The sequence below is a fragment of the Callospermophilus lateralis genome, chromosome 16 (genome assembly GCF_048772815.1).
Source record: "Callospermophilus lateralis isolate mCalLat2 chromosome 16, mCalLat2.hap1, whole genome shotgun sequence".
NCBI lineage: Eukaryota > Metazoa > Chordata > Mammalia > Rodentia > Sciuridae > Callospermophilus > Callospermophilus lateralis.
This window is the reverse complement of record NC_135320.1, coordinates 80,835,371-80,853,862: the sequence shown is the minus strand read 5'-3', so window position 1 is coordinate 80,853,862 and position 18,492 is coordinate 80,835,371. Positions and strand designations below refer to the sequence as shown.

The 18,492-nt window shown below is 44.9% G+C and overlaps 1 protein-coding gene across 5 annotated transcripts in view; it reads left to right on the top strand.

The window, feature by feature from the left end:
• Positions 1 to 18,492, top strand: part of Asap1 (ArfGAP with SH3 domain, ankyrin repeat and PH domain 1) — a 341,517-nt gene that overhangs the window by 275,791 nt on the left and 47,234 nt on the right. For all 5 annotated transcript variants that reach the window (XM_076836260.2, XM_076836257.2, XM_076836258.2 and 2 more), the window contains exons 14-15: positions 11,780 to 11,867; positions 13,958 to 14,006. In XM_076836260.2, the coding sequence (XP_076692375.1) occupies positions 11,780 to 11,867; positions 13,958 to 14,006 (137 nt within the window). The remainder of the gene's footprint in view (positions 1 to 11,779; positions 11,868 to 13,957; positions 14,007 to 18,492) is intronic.

Sequence of the window (18,492 nt, the reverse complement as noted above, 5' to 3'; positions counted from 1 at the left end):
TGTTTCAGAATTCCAACTATTAACAAATCTGTGGAAAAAACTTAAGAATAAAGAAGCTTGTGTCAAGTCACTAAACCATTCTTAATAGATTTCTGTACTTTGGGTTTCACTGTGGTGGGCCTCATACTAGGTTTGAAGTCTAAAGTCGTAATCCCCTGTTCATCCCCCAAGCAGGAGACCTGGGGCTGCCGCATGGAGTTGAGAGGAGGTAACTCTGCCAGTTCTTTCCTTTCTGGCTTCAGTGATCTTTTCTTTTTATTATACTAAAGCCAGGCGCTGGGTCTCACTTGGCTCCCTTGGCCCTGGTGAAGGTGGTTGGTGTGAACTGCCGTTCCCACTGGGGTTGACAAGCCCCAAAGCAGCTTCAGCTGCCATCTTACTCCAGTCTGTACCTTTGAGTTATTTGCATTTCCTTTTTTTTTTAACTAAAAGCAGTATAAACATAAACAGTATAAATATAATAAATCATCAAAGAGATGAAGTATTAGAATTATAGTCTGACTTCATTGTAGTAATCCTATATAAAAGCCTAGGCAGCTGTGCTTTTCAACACCCTCACTCCCTGAATTAATTAACCTCAATACAACGTGCTTTTCAGATAATGGGTTGAAAAAAGAAAGAGAACTGCCTTTTATTGAGCACTTAGTGTTCCCTGCACGTGGTCTTCAAGAGAGTCCTCACGATAGGCGCTCCTGCCTTCATTTCTCATTAGGCTGAGGTTCCTTAGTGGGAACCTGGTCTTGCTCATAGTGAATTCCTAATTCTAGCACATTGCCCAATATGTAGTTAGTGCTCAGTGAAGATTTTTTAAATGGAACTGCATTTTATGGATGAGATACCACGCTTGGGACCATGTAATTTGTAAACTGCTGGACAAGTTCCAAAGCCCATGCTCTTTCTACTAGACTGTAGGCCTCTCCTCAGATGCCAGATTGTTGTTAGGTCTTTGAAACTTTCAAGACTAACAGCACTTTGGAACAAAGTCACTTCCCATGTCATTGAATCAGTCAGCGTCTTCAGATAGAGAAGGCTGCAAGGACTTTTAGGAGGGGAGGGGAGTGCTGGTCCTGGGGGTATTGCAAGGTCTCTCGGAGTTTACTCTTGAATCTGAAGACTGCCTAAATGATATCTTACATTTTTAAATGCCTATACGTGCCCTGAGGATTAACAGCATAACAGCCATTAAATTCCTAGTCCCTTGGGACTGGGGTTATAGCTCAGCAGTACAGCACTTGCCTCGGATGTATGAGCCACATAAAAATAAACAAACAAAATACAGGTATTGTGTTCAACAACAACTGAAAAAAATTCTTAGTCACTTGTTTCTCGATATGATGATATTAAAAGTACTTCAATGTCACATAGAAGTACAACAAAAAAGTTTGGTGATTTAGTCAAAAAGACTAGGCATCCCACTGGCCTAGACCAGGTCGAGCACCTGCAGATGATGTGAGGGGCCACCTGCCAGGAGGCCCATTGTCCTCAACAGGGGGATTCAAAGCACAGCCCTGGAATCCACCTGTGAGTAGTGTGTGCTCAGCTTCTTACAGGGCATGCTTCATTACTGAGCTTGTGCCCCGCTCTGTAAAACAGACTAACAGTAGTCCCTGGATCTCAGTGTCTTGAGTATTAAATAAAATAATGGATTTAAAGGCTTTAGAGAGCTTGGACCACAAAAAGTATTTCCTGAGCTCAATGGTTGTCATCGCCTCAGTGAGCTGAGCTGGGGGCCGCTGCTTCCAGAACCTGGGAGACAGGCTACTGAAGCTTGAGCTCCGTCTCTGATGCTGAACCCAGGGGAGGATTCCCCACCTAGATAAAAGGGAGCCCTTGACAGTGCCTGATTGATGGGCATTTGTAAAGGTGAAATGAGTTCATTGATTATGAGTAATTGTAGCAGAGAGGGTCAGGACTGTGCTCAGTGCATGTTCCCTATCTGAACTGTTCGTCGTCTTCCCTAATGTGTTACTATCTCCATTTTAAATCGTGCTTTATTGGAATTCTTTTGTACCCTTACTCCCTTTACTCCTCGACACGTTACAAAGCCAGTTCAGGGTAAGTATTTTCTCATAGAAATTTAATTTCTGCCCGTTAGGCTTAACTGCAGTTCCGTCACCTCCCAGGGCATTTCGCTAAGGCAGGGATTCGATGTGTCTCTGCTTGTCCTTGGGCTCTTCAAATCAGTGGACATCTCCCCAGGACTATTGCTTTTGGACCTATGCAGAGCTCTGGAGATAACAGTCAGCTGCTGGGGCGTTGAAGGATGCACTGAAAGCGCTCCGGAAGCACAGGGGAGCCTGGCAAAGGACCGCTCCTGTCCCTGAGTGGATCAGAACTCACTCCTGCCCATGGCTGGCCTTTACAGCTCTGAGGCTGTTCTAGACTCTCTCTGAGCCCACCTCTTTGTCCCCATTGTCATTAGGAGAAGAGAATCTTTTCGTCAGTGGATTAGAAAGCAACATTGTGACTTCAAAGAGGGCAAATTGTGGAGCCAGTTAGACCCAGGCTCCACCCTTGACAAGCTGTAGAGGCTTAGGTGAGCTCTTCAAGCTTTTGGAGGCTTTGGTTTGCTCAAATATAAAGAGGACACACTTTGTTCATTGAAATGTTTTTGTTCGTAGCTGTCTAAGCCAGGCACTGGGCTAGATCCTGTAAGCAGTGATGAATCCGTAGCCCTGCCCTCCCGGAGCTTGGAGTAAACAAAGGGTGGGGACTGTAGGGGCAGAATGCAGGAGGCCATGATAGAAGATGGCGCAGCGGCTGCGATAGTGTGGGCAGAGAGGCTTTCTGGGCATTTAATGCCAAAGCTGGGGAGCAGCCAGCCTTGCCAAGGGGAGAGAGGAGCCCCTGCTCCTGAGCTGAACAGCATGTTCAAGGAACTCAAGGGAAAGTAGGACTCTGGAAGCTGTTACCGTCTATCTGCTGGATAACAGAAAAGGAGAAGTCGAGGATAAACTTGAACTAATATTATTTCTTGAACCAATATTATTTTAATCTCTATTTGAACTGTCTACTCCCCTATTTTAATAATAATTTTCTGTTCTGTGTCTCTTCCGCCAGCTTGAGGTAGTGCCAATTTTCTGTCACAGTATCAACCACCTCACCCTGCTGCCCTTGGGACCTGGGAACTCTCCCTTCTTTCTTTTAGACAAAATACCAGAATCGACTTTCATGAATGAAGTTCAAATGCAGCTGGGCTGAGCTGTAGAGCACTTGCCTAGTAAATGCTAAGCCAAGGGTTCCATCCACAGCATGGCGGGGTGGGGTGGGGGTAGCTGCAGGTGCAAAGGCACAGGTGCTGAACATTCTCCACAGCTGTGTTCACTAGCAGGTGGAAAAGGCTGTGTCAGTACCAGTAGAGGTATTTGGACATATGAAAAAAGCAAGTGTTTCCAAACTCAGGGTCACTGTGGAATATCCCTGTAGGCTTCTATTGCAAATGAAGACATTAACATTTACAAGAGAACTTCACAAATTCAAGTTCTATAAAATGTAAGTTTAAAAATGCATCTGCTTACACCTTATAGGTTATCTGTCCTTTTAAATAATACACCGAGTAGAGGTTTTCACTATTATGCATTCGGATGAAGGGTCTTCTCCTTTTCACTGTTTGAATCCCAAGATTATATATTAGCAGCATCAATATAGTTTATTTCAGAGGAAAACCCATATCACTTGCATCTCAATAAACTAATACAAGTGGTTGGAAGAGGCTGCCCCTGGCTAAGTGAGCCTAGTAAGTAATATGATAGCATATTAGACTGATCTGGAAATGGAGCCACCTTCCAAGACCCTGACTCAAAAGAAAATATTTAAAAGGACTGGAGATATAACTTAATGGCACAGCATCCCTAGATTCAATCCCCTACCCGCTGTGCTGCTCTGTGGCTTCCTGTCTGTCCATGAGATCTCCCTCTCACACTGCCACCGCAATGGAATCTACCAGGAGGCAGTGTAGCCAGCAGCGGGGGATTCACCAGAGCTGGCACCATGCAGTTTGAATTTTGGCCTCCAAAACTGTCAGCTGAATAAACCTTTTTTCTTCATAAGACACCTAGCTTCCAATATTTCAGTGTAGTAATAAAACAGTCTGAGACATTCCCTGCGTGCCAGCCCTTTACATACGCTTTCCATTTGCCTTTCGTTACACCTTCACAAGGAGGTGGGTCATCTCCATTTTAATGGGAAGAAGTCTGAACGTCACATAACCAATAAGTGCTGGAGCCAGATTTGAATTCCAGATCCTGGGCCACCTCTCACAAGGAAGCAGAGCATTGGACACTTGTCCTGCATCCCCGAGTTCATTGCCACAGCAAAAACAGCTTTATTTTCTCTCTCCATGCTAAAGAACTCAGAGGGTCTAAGGTGCTTGCTCCTGGCTCCATTTGTAACACCAGGTCTGATTGCCTCCATGTGAGGTTTTTTCCCTCCATTCTCCTCGGTACCTTAATATATGAATAAATTGCTTTTTTAAATTAACAGAACATTGCTTTGCTTCAGACATACCAAACTTTCAGGAGCTCAGTTCCCAAAGTGTGACTCCATTAAAGCTAGGTATTGTGTAGCAGTCTCTCATGTGGGTATCAGAGAAGATCAAGCATTGCAGCCTTGATTTCTTCTTTTGGCAAATCCTCTGGAATAACAAGGGTGTCAGAGAGTTAATGCCTCCTAGGATTTAAGGACCTGCCAGATAAGTCTCTCCTGCTTTCATGTTGAACAGAGATTAGAGGAAACTCCGGCAAGAAACTTGTTTCATAAATGAAGAAGGGAGGATGAAATTGAAGAATTAAATTTAAAAAGAGCCTTCAGATCAAAACCTCAGGCCTCGCAGCTTGTGAGGGTTATGGTCTCAAAGCCCTGCCTTGGAGGTCCCACACACAGCGTGTCATTCTTAGTGCTTCCTGTGCAGCTCTGTAATTCTAGTAGAAAAGTCAGTAGAGAAGAACCTCATTAATGTAGAGCCCACAAATTAAGGAAGCATATCCATTTGGTTACAGTAGATGCAGTTGGTTGTTCAGGGATAAGAAGAAGAAAGAAAATCCTGATTTTACAATTTCGAAGGTTGAAAACAAAAGCCTTGCCGTCTGAAATCAGCCTGCTTTCATGCTGCCCTGCACCCACCCTCCCTGGTACAGAAAAGTAAGGTTATTTAAAAACGCTCGGCCTTCATCAAATGCTCTGCTAGAGCTAGCTGTGACCTTAAGATGAAGTTAGTTAACTCTCTGTGCCTTGGTTTCTCATCTGTTAAATGTGGGGCAATTTGATGGGGCTGTTGTGCTAATTAAGCGAACACGTGAAACCCTTGGCACGGTAAATGCCACACACCTGTCAAGAGACTGTGCCCTTGCTCTGAAGGACAGACCCGGTGTGAGGATGAGATGAGTCTGGTAGACATTCTCAGCCACTCACTGCCTGCTCTGTGGACAGTGTATCTGGGATCTGGAGTGTCTCCCCAAGCTTGTGTATTGAAAGCCGGGTTCTCACATGCAGCGAGGTTCAGAGGTGGGGCTTTTAGGCAGTGATTGGAAGGCTCTGCCCTCATTAGTGGCTGGATGGACTCCTCGGAGGCAAGACCTGGTTGGAGGAGCTAGGCTGTTGGGAGTGTGATGCAGGACTCATGCTCTCCCCAGCCCCTTACTCTCTCTGCTTCCTGGCTGCCAGATTGAGCAGCTCTTCTCTGCCAAGCCCTTTCACCCTGATGTTTCCCTTGGAGCCAGCCGAATATGGACCAAGCCCTCTGAAAATATGAGCCAGAAAAATCTTTCAAGTTCTTATTGTCAGGCATTTGGGTCACAGAAACATTAATCTAACACAATTGACAAAATGTAATGAGAATATGTTCCTTAAAAAAACAGACCAGGGCTCAGATGTTTTATCATTGCATTTTTTTATAAATATGGGAGGTCAGGAGGTTTTTGGTGTCTAACTCCTATTAAAGAACAAGTCAGGGATCAAAGAGGCTACCACAGTTAGGAAATGTGAATTTCAAAATTCTTCTTTTACTGACCCAAACTCTATACTGGCAAATAAGCCCTCAATAAATGTTTGTGGAAATGCTTTAAAGGATGAAGAGCACAGTTGTCAGATGCAGTAACAGCATCAGCCCCACTAGAGCTTCTTACCTAGAGCCCTGATCCACTCTTTCCCCCTATTTATAATATAGCACTGTTTAATGCTGATCCTGAGAGGAACTACATTCTCCCAAAGGTAGAGTAACCCAGCTACACCACTCCTAAAGAATTAAAGCCAGGATATTATAGTGATATGCACATACCATGTTTATAGCAGCACCATTCACAATAGCCAGACTATAGAACCAGCCGAGGCATCCACCAATAGATGAATGGATATAGAAAATGTGGTGCCTGTACCCAATGGAGTTTTATTCAGCCATTAAGAAGAATGAAGTAATGTCATTTGCAGGAAAATGGATGGAATTGAGAGCATTATGTTACGTGAAATAAGCCAAACTTAGCAGGTCAAGGGTCACGTGATTTCTCTAATATGTGAAAGCTAGAGAGGAAAAAGAAAAAGATGGAGAGTGATCTCATAAAAAGCAAAGGAAGATCAATAGGGCTAGAGGAAAGGGACCAGAGAGTAGGATAAGGTGAGGGAGAAAAGAAGTGCTGGGGAGTGATACTGGCCAAATTGTGTTGTTATATTGTGAGCAGGTACAAATACGTAACAAATCCTATCATAGGTACCGCTATAACACACCAATTGAAAAGGGGGGTGGGGGTAAAAAGGTAACAGTTCCTTACTGAAATAATAGAGAGTTTCTTGAAAATTGGAAATTAGTCCCATGGTTAAAGTGATTGGAAGGTTGGGAGGTTAGGGCCTTCATTATCTTCCATAGTCTAGAGAAGTACGTTGGTTAGATCATCACCTGCTTCTCTCCTTAGCTGCAGGAAGGATCACTAAAGGGATAGGGAACTTTGGTTTGGGCACAAGAGTAGTAATTTTGGAATGTGGAGCTTGTCAGGAACAGGTTTCTGGCAGGCCTGTTATGTGATCCAGAGGGAAATGAAGGAACTGGCCAGTCAAGAGCAGGAAGAACCAGGAAAGGAGGAACAAAATATTTTCTACTTGGCAAATTTTCCACGTCTTACCTGGACAGAGAAACAGTGTGATGAGTGTCTAGAGACTTGTTCCACCCCAGCTTTGCCTCTTTTGTACATGTGTCAGTTTACCCCACCTTCCTGACCTTGATTGCTTTTTAGTCCACTCATATATGTGAAAAGAATACGTCTGTGTGTGTTAAGAAAACAAGCATTTATAAAACAGTAAATACAGGTTTGATCAATGGATGCAAAAAGGGCAGGCACCTGGCATGCACCTTGTTAACATCAGGGTAATAACTGTGAGGATCATTGGGTGTAAAAGTGGGGTTAACAAGTGATGTTGAGTTTCCTCTTTCCTCCATCTGTCTCTTCATTTTTCTCCAGTGTCTATGCATTATTTTAATGAAAACTAAAATCTGTCAAAGGACAAGCTCAGAAGAGAGCCTGGAACAGAGCCATAAAATCTTCAGCTGACAGGAGTGACACTTGTGTTTAGAGAAGTTCTCAGAACCTTGGAAAGAGGTGCTACCCAGGAGCACCTGCCGGTGCACCTGCCCTTCCTCTGCTTGCTGTCAGGTCTGGGCAATTCGCACGCCCTGACGCGGTTACTCTTGAGTCACTCATTTGAAATCCTGTTTAGCCATCCCCAGCCTCGGGCACCACTGCTCTAGCTCTGATTCAGACTCTTCTTGCCACTCTTCTGTCCTCCTCTCTGAGTTGCTATTGGCCTTCTCCACAGCCACGTCCTGCAAGGCAGGTCTGATTGGTCACTGCCTGCTCAGCTTCCTTCCGCAGGTTGCCACAGCTCTAGGAATGGAATCCCTCAGCACCCTGTGCAGTGCCTCACCTGCTTCTCTGCTCAGCATCACCTGGGGCCGCTTGTCCCTCCTTGCACTCCTGGCCTTTCTACCTGCCCCTCCAAACTCTTCCCACATATCTGGCTTGGTCCTACTCCCTCCTCCCCGAGGTCCTCGCTGGAAGGTCCAGGATGCCTCTAGCATGTACCCAAGAGCTGCGGCTCCAGGACTCCCTGGGCACCAGGCATGTTCTGGAACACATTCAGGTCTGTTTCTCAGAGCCGCTTGAGGATACAGACCTCATGTTTTTCAGATGTGCTAAGTGTGTGGTAGAAACTTTAACATCTGTCGTGTGAATGAGTAGTTATTCCATGTTCTAAAATTTATCAATTATGAAAGTAAATCCTTGGGTGAGAATCAAATAACCTGAGAAAATATTAAGATAGAAGTTAATCTTGGAACTTCTTCTCTGTTGACTTGTAAGTTTTACTCTTCTCAGGAGCTCTAGTGCGGGGTCGTCCCGGCATTTCTAGGTCTGGGAAGGCCATACTGCTGAGTCTCCAGGTGTGCTCCACAGAGGAAGCAGAAGAGCATCAGGGCCTCTGATCCACTCAAACCACTTCCTTTCTGAGAGATCTTAGGAATGTCGCTTCTGTGTGCCTTAATTTCTTCATCTAGTAAAAGATACCTATAAGACTTCCCTCCCAGGGAAAATGTACTAAAGAATTAGTCTTTTCATTTGATAACTTTGAATACCTGCTGTATGTCCGGCACATTTTAGTAGGGGGTGGGGGGAGTGTACCCTTGATGGGAAGAAAGACAAGAAGCAAAAAGGGGAGATAAGAGCCAGGAAGAAATACGGTAGGGTAAGAAGGACCGCCATGGGAAGAGGGGCCCAGGAACAGTCCCCTGTGGACATGCTGATTGGTGAGCCCTGAAGGGAGGGAGGCAGGAGTTGAGGGCATGTGGGCTGGCTTGGACAGCAGGAAGGGCCAGGCCCTCCACCATGGTAGGAGCTGAAGTCAGTCGAAGGGGCCTCTTGTGGCACCTGGAAGTCAGGGTACAGATTGGTTTGTATTCAGAGTGGGGCAAGAATGCTCAACAACAAGGGACTCCGTGCACTGAACTGTCCGTGAGATTTTCTTTTTTTTTCTGCCTGTACTTAAACAAATATGAAAGTATTTCCTAAACCATCCCACCCTGATGTAGCCCAGAGCAAGTCATTTAGTTTTACTTTGATTTTACTCTATGCTGAAACCCCAGAGAAGATTACATCTTCTTTAATCAGTACCCCTATAATTTAGTACTAAATGTCAAGAAAGTTCTCTGGAATTTTGGGAAGTTGGACAAACATCTGGAATGACTATTTTTACCACAGTGGTCTCCAAGCCTGACGCCTTGTCCCTGGGCTTTGGTTGATCCTCCACTTCCCTTGCTGGCAATGGCGGGCTCAGCACTGCTGGGTCAGCTGCTGAAGACAGTCAAACATTGTGTTCTTTGCTCCTGAAAAATCACATTTGAGGTGATAGGTCGCTTGTCTGATTCTTCCCTGGCAGCCCAGCTTGGGAAACACCCTGGATACAGGCTGTGTCCGTGTCAAATAAGGTTCTGATAATGGGCAAATGTCAGTCCTGTAGCCTTGAAGGGCTTCTGAGGGAAGAGAGATACTCCGTTGCCACTGAAGTTATAGCTCAATCATGAATGACTCCAACCGTAGCAGACCCTTTCATCCAAAGCTTTCCAGAAAACTAGTGCCGAGGAGTGAGAGGTGGGTGGTACTCTTTAACCTGCTTGAATGCAATTAATATTGAGCTGAAAGGTTTTTCCTTTAAAAAAGATATTGTATCTGTTGTTTGGTATATGGGGGGAAAACACACACACGCACACACACACACACACGCACTAGAGAACTCTAGATTTGGGAAGAATAAGAAATCACTGTGTTAACCCTCTGCCACATTCAGATGTGAAGAGTGTCAAAATTCTTAAAATTTTCCAAGACAAATTTCTCTACTGAAGAATCCTAAAACCTCTTGTTGTACTTTGTCACTTAAAGCTTGAGAAGTTCTTCCAAATGCCTGGCTCAGATTTTCTACAATTTTTTAAGTACATTTATTTTCATTTCTGCAAATGGAAAACAGCTGCCCAGCCTTCCAGTAACAACCTTTGTGAACTTGTAGGTGGTTATTAAGTTACCCCCAGCCACCTTCCTTTGGACTAAGCAGTGCCTTCAACCCATCTTCAGAGTTTCCACTTCCTATTCCTTTAATCATCTCTCCATCTCCCTAAGCTTTTCTGCATCCTTCTTTAAATGTGGGTTTCAAAGTGGAACAAGATTTGCACCATTAACTGGGTCACTTCCTTTTCAGATCATTGTACATCACTGTCATTCATATGGGAAACATGGCAATTTTATCAACATCCAGAGATGAGATGTAGGACTAGCAGTTTCTTTTGCCTTGGGCTGGGCTTGTTCTGTAGCTACAGATACCAGCTTTGGAGTCTGAGACCCTTAGCAAGCTAAACTCCAGTTCTCTTCTAAGACAGGGTGCAGGCCCGTGTCCCCTCCCCTCCTGCCTGAGTTCAGCAGCCAGTTCTGGAGCACAGGAACCATTTCCCAAGCGCTGTGCCCTCCTAGGGAGGAATCACCCATACTGCACTCCTAGTTCCATTTCTAAATCAAGGGTACATGCAGTGATCATGAAATTCCATGGGATCTCACCTCCTCTTCTGAGATGGTTTGCTTTGGAACCAATAGGGGATAAGGGACATGGTTTTCTGGGTCTAGTGTCATTGAAATCACAGAGGGGGAGGATCTTGAATTTGGTCCGAGAGTACAGGAAGGTCAACACAATCGTTGAGGGCTGTTTAGGAGAGAGGCGGAATATCGCTGATTGTCTTGACTTTGTTCCATCTCTGTTGTTTGGGGTTTTTTGGACCTCTCTGTCCCTCTTCCCCTCTGTCTGCCTAAATACTTGGCATTCCTTGGGTGGAAACATGAGGATTTTTGGCTCTCAGCCAGAGCAGGCAGCAGATCAGAGCAGACAGCTCCATTGCTTGCTCCCACAAGCTTCTGAATCCAAGCATAGCCCAACTCAGGCACTCAGGTGACTTATTCTTCAGCCCCTGCAGGAAGCAGCGTCCTTATGTCAGCATTGGCCAGCAGGTGACCATGCACAATTGTAGGCAGGAGAGCTGGAATCTCTGTGTGGTGAGACTCCTAGGTAGCATGTTGGCTAATGTCAGGTCTGTTTTATATGTGTGGCCGAGAGGTGTGCTCATGAGTGAAGAGAAATCCTCAGAGTTCTCTCTGCAGATATGGGACTGATTAAGCAGTGACTCCCAGGTGGGACTCACTCCCATACTTTTGAGAGAAGTAATGTAACGTGGATTCCTGGGACATCAGGTTCGGGATGTTTGATTACTGAGGTCATTCTGAACCAGTAAATGCACTGCGGCTCCCCTACATGTCACTGTAAGGTACCATCTTGATACTGCCAGCTGTGGGTTTTGAATATGTATAGGTTCTAGAAGGTGCATTTCTAGAGACTCTGCCCAGTCTTCACTGGAAGTGAAGTGAATCAATCATTCCTGGTTCCCGTAAGATGAATCACCAGGATCCCTGTGTGCAGTTGACAGACATTTATTTGGGCACCTAAATATTTTCCTTCTCGATGAGATTCAGAGCTCTAATGCAGTAAATCAAGACTTTACCTACCCACTTATATTTGAGGACAGAAACTTGCAGATCTGGTGTTGCCTTGCAGTACACTCAGCAGTACCCAGGTGTCTATTCTTCCTTGCTAAAAATGTGTTCTTGCATCACTGAACAGGCCCTGTGAACTGCATGCTGTGCTGCGGGCACGGTCCGCAGGTGAGAGGGCAGTGCTGCACATAACATCTCTGCTTTCTTTTCTCCAGTCCAATAGACAGCCAGCCAAGTTGAACCTTCTTACCTGCCAGGTGAAACCGAACGCCGAGGACAAGAAGTCTTTTGACCTGATTTCACGTGAGTCCTTTAGAACACTTTTGGTAGGTTGTTGTGGGTTCTGACACCTGCAGATGTCCATCATCTGGATCCTGAAGCAGCTTTTCCAAGCAGGGATCCAAGGTCACCATGGTGGAGCTTCTTGTCATTCCTGCATCTGCAGCTTTAGATGGAGTCTTGCTCTGTTGCCCAAGCTGGCCTTGAATTCCTAGGCTCCAGCAGTCCTCCTGTCTCAGCCCCCAAGTAGCTGGCCTACAGAACATGTGCCACCGCACCTGGCTTTCTCAGGTCACTTAATTTGCACTTACAGTTGGGAAGGCATAGCAGTGTCAGATGTGACCGTGTTTAGGAATATGAAGAGTATGCATTTATATGTTGTCCTGGTGAGTGAGTCCACAGCTGGATCTCCTCAGAGAGTTGTTTCCAAGTATGTTCCCATTTCTCTGGATTTCAAAGATTCTTTGGTGTGAGGTCCAGACATAGGGGTTTTAAAGCCCTTCTGTGATTTTTAAAGTGCACCTGGGGGTCAAGAAGCTCTGATGTAGACTTGGGAATACATGTGTAGCACTATACCATACAGCTAATTTGCCTGGAGTTATATCCCTGCAAAATCAGACTCTTCGAGGAAAAGTCGTCTTGCTTCCAAGCAGGATGGCCTTCAAACTTCATGAATTACTGTCACTGTATCCCCTCACTTCCTTATGCCATATGGTTCAGAGTTTACTTTTCCCTTGAGGTGACAGCATAATAACCTCCCCCACACACACCCTGTAGCCTGTGCTGTCACAGTGAATAGCAGCTGGGGAGTGCTGTTCTGCTAAGTTAGCTCCTGTGGGAGCACCTGCTGGCCACATTGCAGCTGAGCAGACACCTCCTTCTGCAGGGGGAGAGGCCAGCAAGGCCAATGAAGTGACTCACCACTGTCCCGAAATCCTGCAGTGCCAGCCTTAGGTTTTGTCCCTCCTCTGTCAGAGCCCAACAGAGCAGGCCAGGAGCTGAAGTGCATGATTGTGTGGAAGCACAAACATACCTTCCTGCCCTGCAGTTCCATGAATGCAGACTCAAAAACAGTCCGATCTAGGAGTTTGTCTGTCATGTGGCTCTTCAGGTGTAGTGTGAGCTGGGTTCTACAGCATCGTGTAAAGTTTAGATTCCCATGATTTTCATGACTTGGAGATTTCTTGAGTTATTAATGAGAAGGAAATAGGAAAAGTTGAAATTATATGGTTTCAAAAAGCCAAGAACCCCTAGATATGAGAACCTATAGATTATTAATAATAGTTGTCAGTTATTGAGCATCTAAATGTGCCAGATACTTTTAATACATTATGGCTAACTCTCACAGAAGCCCTATCAGTTTTCCATTTTACAGAAGAGAAAAAACTAAGCTTAGGAGAGGTTCAGTGATTCGGATGAGGTCACACAGCAATAAGGTGGGGTATTTGGCCAGGGCCGTGAAACGCTCCTACCCATGTGTGTACTTGAACATACACATTGTCTTTTTCGTGAAGGACAAGGGCACCCAGCCCAGAGCAGTCATGTAAGAAAGTGCTCAGTAAATGTTATTTCACCCTGAGTGTCTTAAAGCATCTTGCAAATCTTGGGTTTTAAGAAAGCACTTCTTTCATGGACATCTGTCCCAAATAGCCAATTTACACCTCATCCTCCCTTTCCTGAGTGGCAAAGTTGAGCCTTTCTTCCTGGAGAAGAAAGCAGGAGGCAACCCAACACCTGGGGAGTGTGGGCAGCAGCCGCCCTGCTTTTAAGCCATGGAGAAGTGGCTGGTGAATCCTTGCTGCAAAGAAGATGCCACACTCTGAGCTTTGTCCCCAATGCCCACCTGGCCAGATGGAACCTCTTCCCTTCTCACTTTTGTTTCAGAAGAGGTGGCTAATGTTTGCATGGTATTTGTGTTATTATATTCCTCTGGTACTTGAGAACAATAATATTGACAGAGCAAACTGTGCATCTGGCAAAGCATGGTGTAAAAAATAATCTTAGATTCCGACTCTTGCTGGATGGAGTTTTTTTTCCCTAGAACTTTAAAGAGCTGCGTTACACCTGAATGATGATGCTTTCTGAGGTTTCACTTTCTTTTTCTTTTCTTTTAGATAATAGGACGTATCATTTTCAGGCAGAAGATGAGCAGGATTATGTGGCGTAAGTAGTTTGTAGAGTTAGTAGGAACCGCTCCTGGCTCTCCAAGCTCCTTTCCCACACTTTGCTCCTTCTTGCATCTGGGGTTCTCAGTCCTATGTGCTCGGTAAACGTTGGCACCTCCTGCCATTTTGGGCCCAGGCCTCTCTGCCTCCGGGGTCATTGCTCCCTCCTCTGTGCCCATGGCTGCTTCCCCCCACTGTTGTCCTCTGGTGCTCACCCATGGCCCTCTGGAGACCAAGAGCTTCCTGAGGACAAGGGCTGCACCTTACTTGTCTTTTAATTATTTCACCCACACTTAGAAAGGCCTTGCTCAGTGTTTGGTGGCCAAATGCATGAGCCAGTGTGCCTGGATGCTTGACTGTGCCTACGAGAGGGCAGGGGAGTCTGTCCTTGAGGAAGAACACTGGCAGGCCCCCTTTCCCTGGGTCACTGCCTTGGGAAGAGCCAGGTTTGTGGTCACATGCTACTGGGAGCAGTCCCGAGCCACCTTCCTGTGGCTGCCCTGGGCTGCGGAAGGTGAAGGTGATCTACGGCTATGATGTTCTCAGCTGCTCACAGCCCTGGTGCTAACGAGGGCAGTTGACCTTTATGCTGTTCAGATTTCTCTCATTTCTGGCAAGTCCCAGGGTAATGTGGGCTGAGTTTCACAAACTCTCAAAGTTCTGTCCCATCCGTGGCAATCAGTATTGTCATTTTCCTTTTCTGATTCCTCCCAGAGGGCCACAGGTGCCCTTTACACCCAGTGTGCCTCACACACCTCTTCTCTTTCATTCACTCTCACACGTGCTTCTGTGCAGCATTATTCTCATTATTCTCATTTATTTATGTATATAATCGATATAATTAATGGGAAATACAAATTGACATCTTGGTTACCAAAACATTTTTGGGAAGTTTTTGCCGTTTTCTGTCCACTCTGAGGCATCTTGTGCAGGGCTGCCTACCTCCCAGAGACCTGTCTCTGACATTGTTTAGTGAACTGGGTGCAACATTTTTCTCTTTCCCTGTGGCAGAGGGGAAATGGTAAAGGGATCAGAAAGAGACTAGGAATGGGTAAAAGGCATGTGGAGTTGGGAAATACAGCCAAAGAGAATAAAGTGGAAAGGCAGGTCAGGGAGACAGAGAAGGAAGAGCCATCTCTGTGTACCCACTCGTCTACCTGAATACTTATCAAATGCCACTGAGATACCGAGAACAGTGCAGAGCACTGAGAACCCAACAAGAAATGTAGCGGAGCCCTGCCCCGAAGGAGATGAGCCATGTGACGTTGGAGCAGGCGCTAAGCATAAGGGCTACTTGGGGGAAGCAGACTCGGGGTGCTCACCTTCTGAGGTTCTTGTGGAAGTGACATTCTAGAGGAAGATAAGCTGTGCTGGCTCTGGCAGGCATGGAAGGGTGTAAGCACTCTGCCCTGCAGGCATGGTCCTGACGGCAAGAAGCAACAGGCAGAGCGGGAGAGGCCCCTGGGCTTGATGTTCCGAGCACAGAGTTGGCAGAGGAGAGTGTGACTCAGGAATCAGATGAGAAGGGGCCCTGTCAGGAGGACTGCCTTCCACCCACAGATTCAGAAAGCTGGTGTTTATTGAGGTTACTGTGCTTGGTAGGCCACAACCCCAGGAAGGAGGAACTTTGATCCCTAGTTTGCAGATGAGGAAACAGGCACAGTGTGCCTGTAGCCAGGGTCCGTAAACCAGGATTTCAGTCCAGACAGAATTCCAAACCCACAGGGGAATATTGCTTCCTGAACTTCTCTGATTCCTCTCTTCCCTCTCCCCCCCTCCTCAGAGCTCTAACTGGAAAACAAATGAGAAATTCACGTGAGGTCAGGAGGGGTCCACCTCATTTTTGTGGCCTTCTGTCTAAACCCAGGCCTCCAGTGTCTTACTGATTCTCAGGGCTTAGAGGCAGTTCAGCCCCATTTTGTTAGATGACTGGTTTCCTGCCCGTGGGACTCGGCACTCTTCAGTAAAAATGTTGCTTTGTCCATCGTGAAATTGCCACACATTTTGCACTTCAGCCTCTTCAGGTAGAGGCGGGAGGCTTCATTTTGAGTGATGTAGGAGGTAACTGCACAAAGAAATCACGTGCCCAGAGGGAAGCCTCAGTTCTTTTTTACCTCCAGGTTCACATAGAGGCAGTTTCACTGAATCATTGGGTTCCGACCCAGTGCAAAAAAGTGTCCAGTGGAACTAAATGAAAAAAATTCTTTCTGACCAAGGAAGGGGCGGTGTCAAGCAGCAGTGGCCTTTGCTCCAGGTTCTGCTCACCAGCGCCTTTCCCCTAAGGTATGGGGCCAGGCCATCTCTTCAGTAAGCTGAGGAGAGTGAGGATTTTGCGAGTGAGGACAAAATGTGTGAAGCTCCTCACAGGGTGGCAATTTATTTTTTTATCTTGTAAAACTCAAAAGTTATTTTTAAGGTATTAAAATACAATTATGTATTGCTGCTTAGACTTTTTTATGACTGTTACTTTAAAATAATTTAAAAGTCACATATTGTCAGAAGTAGTTACTTTGACTCTTGACCCTTTTGAAATATAGGCACTCCAATTCCATCAAATCAGAATTACTTCCCTGAAGACTTAATTGTCCTTTAAATGTATTTTTTTCTGATTATCCTGACAAACTTCTTTTTTTTTTTTTTTTTTTTTTTTTTTTTTTTATCCTGAGCCTTGGGGTGAAGAGACAAATGTGGCATAATGGGAGAAATTCTGAAAGGGGGCCAACAAAATGGCTTTCCTCCCAGCCTTCCCAGTCCAGTTGCAGGGCCCTGGGAAAGTCACATAATTGTTCCGGCTTCTGTTGCCTCATCTTCAAGGTTTTTTAAAGCCCAGCCTACAGGCTCTCAGGGAATTTTGTTTCAAAATTATAAGTCCTTGGCCCATGGTAGAGACTGGTCCATATTAAGGAGCCGAACATCATGCTGCCTGAGGAAAGCAAACTGGAAATGTCTGCGGTCAGCAGGGAGACCAGTAACAGCAGTCCAGCCAGCCAGTTGCACAGTAGCTAGTCCTGTCTTACCAGTTTCTTAAATTGTTTTTTAAGAAAACAGTTTGTTTTCTAACTTGAGACTAAATAATTAAAGATACTGTTTAATTTAAAATGTATCGAGTGCCCTGCCCATTCCTAGACATTGGTTCTGAAGTGGTGTTTTCTGCAACACAGTAGAAAAGGGAAGCTATTCAGGTGTGTCATGATGTCCTGAAGGTGAGCGCCACCTAGAGTCAACGGTGTGAGGTGCAAGCCAGTGCTCCAAGCAGATAGTTTTAATTCTCAAATTTCGCTATTACTTAGTCAAACATTTTGTAGATGGTGCTTTGCTTTGTATCAGCTTCATCCTACAATATATAGAACAAAATAACAAAAAAAAATACCCAACATACTCAGTTCTAAACCTCCATATGACGTTTTGAAGATAAGCTTTCATTTTGAAGCCAGTGGCTGGCATTGTTTTTCATTATCTTTTTTAAACTTTGGCTTTTTCTTCCTCATTCATTAAAGTAATATAAACTTATTTTAGATTAGGAGAATTACATAAAAGCAGAGACAAGCTATTTCTCATCAGTTTTTTCCTAAAGAAAATCACTCAGAGACAACCAGTGTTAGCATTTTGGTGAAATCCGTCCTTTTTAGTCATTAAAATACCTGGCTTCAAATTATACAGCAAAGCTGTAGTAGCAGAAACTGTCATAATAACAGACACATACAAATGGTACAGAATAGAAGACACAGAGACAAGCCCATGCATGTACAGTCATCTGATTCTTGACAGGGATGCCAAAAAAATACACTGGGGGCAAAAGAGCCTTTTTAACAAATGGTGCTGGAAAAACTGGTTATCCACACGCACAAGAATGAGACTAGACCCCTATCTTTCACCCTGTACAAAACTCAACTTCAACTCAAAATGAATCAAAGACTTGGAAATTAAGCCAGAAACTATGCAACTCCTAGAAGAAAACATAGGGTCAACACTCCATCATGTAGGCACAGCTAGGACCCCTAAAGCTCAGGAAATAATGCCAAGAGTTAATAAATGGGATGGCCACAAGTTAAAAATCACAGCACAGGAAGCAAGAATGTGAAGAGAGAACCTATAGAACAGGAGAAAATCTTTGCTAACTATTCTATGTCAGGATTAATAACCAGAATATATAAAGAATTCAAAGAAAATAATAAATGGACACATGAACTAAACAGACTCTTCCCAAAAGAAGAAATACAAGCAATTGACAAATACTTGAAAAAAAAAAATGTTCAACATCATTAGCAGTTAAGGAAATGCGAATCAAAACTGAGAAGATTTCATCTCACACAAGTTATGGCAGCCATCAAGAACACAAATCATAATGCTAGAGAAGATGTGGAGGAAAAAAAACATACCCAACATACTCAGTTCTAAACCTCCATATGAAATTTTGAAGACAGTGGCTGGCAATGTTTTTCATTATAACTTTTACATCATTGGTGGGATTGTAATTAGCAAAA